The sequence below is a fragment of the Pyxicephalus adspersus genome, chromosome 2 (genome assembly GCF_032062135.1).
Source record: "Pyxicephalus adspersus chromosome 2, UCB_Pads_2.0, whole genome shotgun sequence".
In the NCBI taxonomy this organism is placed as follows: domain Eukaryota; kingdom Metazoa; phylum Chordata; class Amphibia; order Anura; family Pyxicephalidae; genus Pyxicephalus; species Pyxicephalus adspersus.
The window spans coordinates 26,605,545-26,615,718 of record NC_092859.1 but is presented as its reverse complement, the minus strand read 5'-3'; the positions used below and the strand labels follow the sequence as shown (position 1 = coordinate 26,615,718).

At 40.9% G+C, this 10,174-nt stretch overlaps 1 protein-coding gene across 2 annotated transcripts in view; it reads right to left on the bottom strand.

The window, feature by feature from the left end:
• Positions 1 to 10,066, bottom strand: part of INTS13 (integrator complex subunit 13) — a 15,619-nt gene extending 5,553 nt beyond the window's left edge. Inside the window, exons 1-10 of one of the 2 annotated variants that reach the window (XM_072400130.1) lie at positions 9,732 to 10,066; positions 7,678 to 7,907; positions 6,337 to 6,411; positions 5,933 to 6,135; positions 5,265 to 5,345; positions 5,090 to 5,180; positions 3,638 to 3,766; positions 3,490 to 3,513; positions 1,327 to 1,411; positions 1,061 to 1,138 (exon numbers count right to left, since the gene is read on the bottom strand). In XM_072400130.1, coding sequence (XP_072256231.1) covers positions 1,061 to 1,138; positions 1,327 to 1,411; positions 3,490 to 3,513; positions 3,638 to 3,766; positions 5,090 to 5,180; positions 5,265 to 5,345; positions 5,933 to 6,135; positions 6,337 to 6,411; positions 7,678 to 7,902 — 991 coding nt within the window. In that variant the 5' untranslated portion in view covers positions 7,903 to 7,907; positions 9,732 to 10,066. The remainder of the gene's footprint in view (positions 1 to 1,060; positions 1,139 to 1,326; positions 1,412 to 3,489; positions 3,514 to 3,637; positions 3,767 to 5,089; positions 5,181 to 5,264; positions 5,346 to 5,932; positions 6,136 to 6,336; positions 6,412 to 7,677; positions 7,908 to 9,731) is intronic. The other variant, XM_072400131.1, reaches the window with a different exon arrangement.
• Between the last annotated feature and the right edge of the window lie 108 nt (positions 10,067 to 10,174).

The window sequence follows — 10,174 nt, the reverse complement described above, 5'->3', positions numbered from 1 at the left end:
CAATTAACCTAACTGCATGTTTTTGGAATGGGGGAGGAAACCGGAGTACCCAGGGAAAACCCACGCAAACACAGGGAGAACCTGCAAACTCCATGCAGATATTGTCCTGGCCGAGATTCAAACCTGGGACCTAGCGCTGCAAGTGCCGGAGAGCTAACCTCTGAACTACCGTGGGATAGCCTCTACATGGTGTTTAATTCATAACTCCAAATACAATACAAGTTGGTTAATCATTCTGTAATATCTACAGTTAAAAAAGTTAAACAAGATACTCCAGTGCTCCAGTGTACATTGGCACAGGCAGAGAAGAATGGCAGTGCTTGGAACCAGGGAACACATTGGCTGCAATTTTTTATATTCAGGAACAGCATGAAAATAAAGGACTTGGCTATAATGATATTTTAGTTAGCAGGTTAGCTGCACTATATAGGCAAAAGTATATGGAAACTCCTCCCAAATATTGAGTTCAGGTGTCTCAAGACATTTAGTACAACTGTGGATCTCCAATCCTGTGGCAGCTATTTTATGGAGGATCTTTTGTTCAACCATAACTGTGCCCCTGTGTACTAAGCCAGATCTATAAAATATTGTTTGAGGATGGAGAACTTGAGTGGCCTGAAGAAATCCCTGACCCCAATACTACTGAACACTTCTAGCATGAACTGGAACACAGAATGAGAGCTAGGTCTTTAGGAAACATTGGTACCTGACCTGAAAAGCACAGACTGGTATAGCTGCAAAGAAGGGAGCGGAGACACTCACTAATGTGTATAGTTCTGGAATCCAACATGTTCAAAGTTCTGGTCCAACAAGTTCAAAGCAGAAAGAAGAGAGCAGAAGGATGAGTTCATCAGTGTGCTGCTGTTCCCTCTATTGTCCAATAATTAGTAGGTGATGAAAGGACACCATAGCACTCCTTACTATCTTTTGCAGCTCTGATATATGTATTTCATCTGTGTATTATCTGTTTGCCTAAGGTTCACTTTTAAAATGCACAGGCAATCATGATGCATCCCAGACTGAATCCAGCAAAATTCAAAAACGATCTCTGAGCACTCACCAATGCTATTTGTCCTCGGTGTGCACCATTTCAGTGTGACTGTTTCTTTCAGTGTTGCTTCCCGACTGTTTCCATCTCCTAAAAAAAAAATCAAAGAGGACCTGTCACTGCACACATAACTGTTAACAGGATGATTTCATATAGAAAAAAGTATACTTTGCTTGTTAATCGTGAGGTGTAGTCAAGTACCATTTCCATGCATTACATTTCAAGCACAACCTTGATCCTCCATTGACGAAAGCATGCCCTTCCTTATGTCTGCTTACCATTCTTTATAGACTCCATGTGGGCATCTTTGTGGTGGAGAAGCTCCACATCGTAGTTGGCAGATGTGTTAGCATGTTGTTCTTCCTTAATACACAAAAAAGCAAAAAAACTGTGAAACTAAACTTTCAAAGAAGGCACAGCGGAAAAGCCCATTCCAAGGAAATTCCTGCAACACCAACACCACATTCTGCAGCAGATTGAACAGAAGGAACACTAATTTTTTTTTTCAGCTCTGACACCACAATATAATTGCTTGATACAAAAATGTTTTCAATTCATTCATTTATTTAAAACAGCAGCTAGATGAGATTATCACCCTGCACTCTGCTCTGCAACAAAAGGTGGAGACTAACAAAAAACAGACTTTGGCACCCATTAATTTATTAGATTACCTCTGGTCCCAATAATAATTTAGTTAACAGGAACCTTGACAAATGATAACTATAAAAATAAATAAAAAATATAAGGGCTGTGAGGAGGATTAACAGTACAAGCCAGTGCCATAGCTGCTGATGTGCAGTTCAGGATAATAAATTGATACTAAAAGGGCTTTTGCTTTAACATGTAGGTTAGCAGGAATTTCCAAGAAATGTCTTATGTCCTGAAATGCAAATGAGTATCTTTAAATGTCGAAGAACAAACACATAAAGAAAAGATGGTCTAGGCACTGAACACTACACGGCAGGGTATGAAAAGGTGAAGACATTGGAAATGTAAAATTCACAATAGGGTGGAGATGCCACAAAGTGGGGCAACTCTGATGTGCAGAACTCTAGCTATCTGGAAGCTACAAGCCTGTTCTGCGCAACTTGGCAAGCAGAGCATGCTGGTAACTTGTTAACTAAATGAAGACCCCTGTCTGTTGAGAGTCCTTCATTTAGCGGACTATGTCAGCAACTCTCCAGCAAATGGATTCCAGAATAATACACTCATCTGCTTCTTTGACAATGAGTTGATGACAGAGACAGGACTATTAGTCCACACATCTTAAACTGCACTAATCAGGGAGGAATGGTCTGTGTTGCCAATCAGAATCTTCAATTATTCCAATCCATAAGAATAAAAGAAGAATGTGATTGGGTAATACAGGCAACATGTTGTCACAGATAAACCTCCCCACAGATATAAGGGCCAATATATGAATACCTATTATAGTTCTACTCATCCTCAACCTGGTCAGAAAAATGGTGAATAAAAACAAAAGCTGCTCTATATCTGATAATCTGTTGTCATTCTAAAGCAGCTACAGAAAAGCCTGTGTCCTGCCAGGAGAAGAGTGGTCTCTCTGCAGACATCCAATATAAGACATATTTAACCCGGATTTAATAAAGCTCTCCAAGGCTGGAGAGTATACTCTTTTATCAGTGAAGCTGGGTCATAAAGAAATACTGGAATGGATCTGGTGCAGGATTTAAAACATTTGCTAACAAATAGCAGATGACTGAAGAAATGTATTCAAGGTTTACAGGATCACCCAGCTTTACTGGTGAAAGTGTAGCCTGTCCAGCCTTTAATAAATCAGGCCCATGAGTGAGACCTATTCTCATACTCCTTGCTGACTGCTAGGCTCAGCAGGGGTATATCATATTTGTGCAACAAAACCACTGCTTCCACATAGAAACCCAGGGTCTCTGTTTGCAGCTGCCCAGACTTTTCTACTGTGGCTACTTTCTGAAGAAAACAAACTGTATGACTATACACATGTTTTGTTTTTATGACCTTGAAATATATTTTTCTGATTAAATCTGAAAGTTGTATTGGGCTTTAACATACAGAAAACAGAGCCTCACTACTGAAAATGTCTACAGGAAAACTTTTCTTGTTGCCCACATCAACTCATCAACTTCTTCCATTTATACAGCACCATACTTATGAAATGGAGGACATGATTGGTTGATACAGGTAAGAAGTAAAGTCTTTTCATTTAGGCGCTTTCCATGCATGAAGCCCAAAATGGCTTGTGGACATGAAAGGAACCAACCAACACTGATGTGAAAGCACAGGAATCACACGAGGGCAAACATGGCTACACAACCACAGGGTGGCGCTAATAACACAGGAGGTGGGGTCACTTCATTGTAAGTAAGCAGAAAGCTGCCTGTGACACTGTTCTGGGGAACGCTTGCATCTGGAGAGGGGGGTGTTTTCCAAAATGTACTAACCTGATCAGAGACACTGAGTGTGGGCTAGTGAAAAACAGAAAGATATGATATGGAGAGGAAAACAAAATGAAAGTAAAAAAAAAGTTACAGAAAAACGTTTTGAGAACACTGACATGGCAGTGGATGGGACATGACTAAGAGGACCTACCTTCATAGGGATGTTAGTTATGGTGGTGGAAGCCAGGTCAAAGTGAAGCTGGACTAAATTATTAAGCTTTGTAGAAAGGTGCCTTCCAGCCCTAACACTGTGGACTTCACTGGTCAATACTGATGACAGCTGGGGACAGAAAGAAGAGCAAAGGAATTTGTATTTATTATTGTGTAAACAGGATTTCAGAGAAAAGGTCAAGATACATGCTGAGATTTTGGTGCAAAAAACAAAACATTTCCATCTCTAACCAAACCCATAAAGAGGACTTTTCACCCCAAATTGGGTAAATATTTGTCTGTCATCCTAATCCCCTTCCTAAAAAGTATAGACTGGCAAAATGTCACAAGCTTTACTAATTACATTCCCAATATCTGCCTGTAGGTTCTAGTGATGTAACTTTCCACCGACTCCATCACTATAAACTCACTGCCCAGTAAGTGGGAAGCAGATCAGTGTTAGCGTTTTCTTAGCGATTCACTGAACATAGATTCACTGAACATAGATTTTCTGAATAGGGATTAGGCTGACAGGTGGGGTAAAAGGCCAGCTTTACATTAAAGTATAGAGTAAGAAAGAGTTAAAATCCAGTTCTAACCCCTCACCACTAAAAAAAAGTTACTAAATACACTATTTTTCTAAAACTTAAGGTAATCCTAACATACAACTCTTCCTTTCCCGAGCTATAAAACCTAATGCAACCCTCTAACATGAACAGTTGAAAGTTAACCTTAAACAAGCTCTAAACACAGCCCCCTCACTCCCTCGCCACTAATGACGTCTAAAATTGCTCCGCTATAAATTTGGATCTTTGGCCAACTGAGTGACTGGGAAGGAAGGACAATACTAACGTGTACAAGATTCAGCATAGAAGAATGCCAAAAATGTACACCGAGCTGCAAATGCGTAGCTCATTCTTCACTGAAAAAGTTGCTAGCAGGCAGGCAAAGGAATCTTGTGGTTAAAAAAAACAAAAAATCCTTTCCCTGAATCATTGAAAACTAACCTAATATGTAAATTCTGAGAAGGCTGACCTGAGCTGCTGAGTTACAACTGAGAAGAGAGGAAAAGGCTGAGCTGAGCTGCTGAGTTACAACTGAGAAAAGAGGAGCAGGGTGAGCTGAGCTGCTGAGTCACTGCAGGAAGATGGGAGTAGTGGAACCTTAGCTTCAAATTCACTGCTTGGAAGAGGGAGCAAAATCAGCTACTAAGAGAAAATGAAACCGCCTTCACTTTTAAGTAAAGGTAAACACAGGCTTGTTAACCTTTTATAAAAATATGTCCATAGTCTAGCCTAAAGTTCTAATTTAATTTGAATAAATTGTAATAATAACCCAAAATATATACCTACCTAAAATAAACCAATGGTTGAACAGACTTCTCCCAGTTTCCCCAACACTTGTCTTTACAATAATTGGCACATATTCCTAAAAAAACAACCAGAGCACCTACCTCTTTTTTAGGCCGATCAGACACAAGACTCTCATCGCCAACTGGATACGTGTGAATTAGCACCAGCTCGCACTTCTGAATCTGCATGAGACTGCAACAAGCAAAACATTACTTCTCCAGGTTCATTTCTTTTTCAAACTGAAATCACTTTAGATAAAAACTTGTGTGTACGTACTGATCTGAGCCTGCTGCCAGTTTGTTGTGCTCATGTATGGTCTCACTAACACAATCCTCCAACATCTGAACATGGCTGTCACTGGAGAGAAAAATAAAAGGGAAGATAAGGCTTGAATAATGGACAAAAATAATCAGAAGACTAATTTGATAGAATAGTGGAAATGACTTATCTGCTGCAAGCAAAGAGATATTGGGAAATATAATACTCCGTTATGGGCACAAAACTTTTATATAGGATATGAATCCACCATGTGCATATAAAAATCAACATATTATTACAGCAGGTTCCCTACTGTTCCCTATTATTACAGCAGGTTCCCTATGTACTACAGGTGATAGAAACCCAGCCAGTGGGAGAAATCCACTGACCGGCCTGTAGTACTGGATATTCCTGCATATAATTATAGTAAGTCTAAACCTCAAAAAGTCAAAGGATCAGGTGTAAAATTTAGGTAACTAGTACTTCCTAATTTAAACAGGACAGTCCTTGAATGTTCCACTACAACAGTATACAAATTTTATTCTCTTTCATGTCTTACCTATATTGTTTGTTTTTTTCTTTGTTCTTCAATTCAATAAAAATTTAAACTTAAAAGAAAAAAATAGGACAGTCCTTCTGGATGTTATGAACCATTCAATAAAAGATTAATTTCAAAGGTTTTGTACCTCTTGGCATTGGTGAGACAGATGATGCGTCCCCTGTTTGCCACGCATTCTGCATTCTCCATTAGCTGTGTCCTGGAGTCATGCTGATAATCTGTGATCTTACACAAGGACTCTACTGCTGCCACCAACCCATGCAGGATGCTGCAACACTCTGGGTCTGCCCGGGGATTTGGGGGCCCTATTGTGGCCAAAGCTGCCATTAACTGCGAAAAAAAAGATACATTTAGAAATGGCAATAAGTCACTCCACATGGTACAACAACAGGGAGTTATATATCCAACAGACAATGATTGGCAACAATAAAATCATGAATCCACATAACTGGCACAAAAACAGTCACAAATCCACTTCAGTAACAAAACAAAGGTATATAGGTAGATAAAAGTGTAGATTTTTGCTCTTACCTCTTGAAGATTTTGGTCCTCTTGAGACCAAGAATTCAAAATCCGGGAACATGAATCACTAACTATAAAATTTACCTAAAGACACAAAAAACATCCAGACTGGAAGTTAGGAAATTCAACGACAAGGCAGCAATATTTCTTTTTATGTGAAGTTTGCCTTTCCTAATCATACAATTAAACAGAACAAAATGGTTTGATGCAGGCAATGGTTTTATAGTTGACTGTTATGGCATCTGCAGGCCAGTGTCATCATCCTGCGTGCATCATGGGCAGCACTCTGGCCTTTGTAGTGCTAGGTCCCAGGTTCAAATCTCCCCAGGACACTATCTGCATGGAGTTTGCAGGTTTTCCCCATGTTTGTGTGGGTTTTTCTACCAAAAACATGCAGTTTGGTTAATTGGCTTCCCCCTATAAAACTGACTTAGATTGTGGTAATGACATTAGATTGTGAGCCCCTTGAAGGGGCAGCTAGTCACATGACTATGAACTTTGTACAGTACTGCGTAATATGTTTGCGCTATATAAATACTGTGTAATCATAATAATCACACTGCACACTAAGGACATGTTCAGAGTAGCAGTATTTTATCTCGCCCATTTAATGCTTGGGGGGGCCTACTGTCAAATGCGAGGCACCATGGAGTGGTAACAGGCTATCATTCCTAAGCTTTTAGAGGTGTAAGTGCACATGCAGGCATTTTCACTCAAATGCAAAAGCCTAAAGCAGAGGGGCATTTTTCAGATTTTTTTTTCATTAAAAATGCTTTTTTAAAAATAAAAAGGCTTGCAAACACACTTATATAAGTAGTGACGTGGTTCCTATTCACGTATAGGGAGACAGCACTGGAGGAGGCAAGCCACCCCTGGACCTTGTATGGCGACACTGCCATCATCAACTGCCTCCCATTGAAAATATAATTTATGGATCAATCCAATGTTAACTGTACAAACCGCTAGTGTGAACATGCAGTGTTCTCCCCAGTACCTTTTAGCTGGGCGCACCACCCAGCACTTTTCAGTAACCACCCAGCTGTTTTTGGGTGGGTCACAATGCATGGGTCACCTCTCACCTACATCTTCTTCCCACCCAGCTGGGGAGAGTACTGACATGTCCTAAGGTATTTCAAGTCTCCGTACAGTATTTACCATAGCACAGAAACCTAAGCAAACCAGAGAAGCTGCCCAATCTGCACTGACTCCATTCTGTAATGCAGAGTGGGGTGATCACTACATGACATTTCATGGCGATGGGTTAGCATTGTCCCCTGTTGCAGGAAACCCCGTCATTGCCAGAATCTCGAATACAAAATGTGTATTAAAGCACATAAAAGTAACACGTACCAGTTTCTTAAAAGGGAATATATCATACATTATTCTACAATACTCCATCGAAGCCTCCACAGCACACGTCCACAGCGATTTGGAAATTGGCGCCAGAGGGATGATCCCCTGCGTGCGGTTTTTGGTCAACATATCAAACTCAACATTCTGTCTGCAGGATTCCGCCATGTACGGGCAGTGATCAACCACAAACACCGTCTTGTGCGACTCCGAAAAGGTTTTCATCTTGTCTACAAAGTAATAAAAAATACAAATCAGCATCTCGATCTTCTTTTACAATGTGACCATTGTGTGATAATAGATCAGAAACTATCCATGCTTCCCACCTCTTCTGCTGCTCTTTCTGACCTGGTAGAAAAATACCCCCCAAGCTGCTCTCCTCACTCCTCCAATGACCTACTACTGACTTCCTCACTCATAACCTCATCACATGCACGGCTCCAAGACTTTTCTAGAGCTGCCCCAACTCTCTGGAATGGTCTTCCTCGTCCTATTCAGCTCGTTCCTACTTTCTGCTCATTTAAAGAGCACTCAAGCCCATTGTTTCAAACCTGCCAACCCATCTTCTTATGTCTCCTAAAACCATCACTACTTCCCACCACTACATATCGCCCATCCTATTGTGTGTAAAATTCCCCCACCTACTAGATTGTAAGCTCTTCGGGGCAGGGTCCTCTCCTCCTCCCGTGTCACTCACTGTCTATATCTGTCTGTCATTTGCAAGCCCTATTTAATGTACAGCGCTGCGTAATATGTTGGCACTTTATAAATCCTGTTTATTAAAAATAATAGGAAAAAAACCCTAATAATATAAAATGTTATTTATATAGCATCATCATAGTCTATGGTGCTGTACAAGTCACAAAATAGAAAGTAATGTACACCATTAACACAAAGGGTCTGATTTATTAGTTCTGCAAGACTTAAAAATACAGACTATTACGGGAGAACCTGGGTGATCCAGGACTGAAAACATTTTCCAACTGATAGCAAATTATTTTTAAGAACACCATTCCAGATTTGCTGGATCACACAGGTTCTCCCCAGACTGTCTATTTTCTCCTGTATTGGAGAGCTTTAATAAATCAGACGCACTGTGTACATAGTACAATAGTAACATCCAGCAATACAAAGCCAGTTCATGCAGTCTGATCACATCCAGCTTTACCTGTTGATCTGATAGAACAAGTACAGCAGAGATGTGACTCACTTGGGGGAGGGGCCTGGCCATGTGAGCTGACAATCTAGAGAGAATTGAGTTGGAAACAAAGTGCAAGGTAATAAAGAACCCAGCTTGTCCTTTGAGATGCTATTGCTGGACACTTTCTGAAATGCTATCACCTGGCTGTCATGCTGACTTGGAGAATGCAGTTTGCATTTTTCAGGCTTCCCTGTCCAGCATTTTATTTTCTGTATCAGTGACTAAAAAGGCCGGATTTATTAAAGGCTGGAGAGAATACACGTTCATCAGTGAACCTAGGTGATCCAGCAAACCTGGAATGGATTTCTTTAAAGTCATTTTCTATTTGTTAGCAAATGTTTTCAATCCTGGACCAGATCCATTCCTGGTTTGCTGGATCTCCCAGCTTCACTGATGAAATTGTATTCTCTCCAGCCTTGGAGAGCTTTAATAAATGAGGCTCATTGGATCAAAGGTGGGGATCAGAACGATAGCTAAGAGAGACATTCTATAATCTGCACATCGCTATGCCAATGGTTGTCACCCAGATGAAGCAAAACATGCAGAGATGTTATCACTTCCTAGCAGAGGGGACACAGCACTGGGTATATTGTTATAAATATGAAATACCTCTCAGGTCTTCAGGGAACCCCAACTATAATTATTATATACCCAGCTCACAGTACAATAATGGGTGGTCAGTGGGATGAATGTCTCTTACACTGAGGTTAGTGGGACGAATGTCACCCTTACAGATCCTTGTTGTCACTTATACTGACCTGAGAGGCACAAAGTGCTCATTGAACCCCCAGCCACCTCTGCAGGGCCCCTGGCTGATACCCAGTGACATGATAGCACCCATAGGAGCTCTCACCTGCTCATTGGGCCCAGCACTACGATGATGGAGGGTTTGGGGTGTCACAGGACCCTGGGTGATGGGATCACACTCCCAGCCATATCACACACGCCATGTTCCTCTCATATCAGGTGATCACTGCGGCACCGGCAGATCTGCCATTGATGGCGGCTTCGCGCTCTCACTCTTCTTGGCACTCCACACTCGCCGTACATCCCTGGGCTCAGGCCGTGCATGCGTACGGTCTCCACAACACATACAATACAAATCACAATAAGATTTAGTTAGAAGAAAACAAAGACACAATGACATCTAATGAATCTGAAAATATTCTATTTTTATTTCTTTTACGACAGCTTCGCGTTCTTTTTGTTGTTTGGTTCCAAACAGCCACCGTACGCCGGTTTACGCATGCGTGACAATACAACCCCTACATTTTATTTTTATATTCATATTAAAAT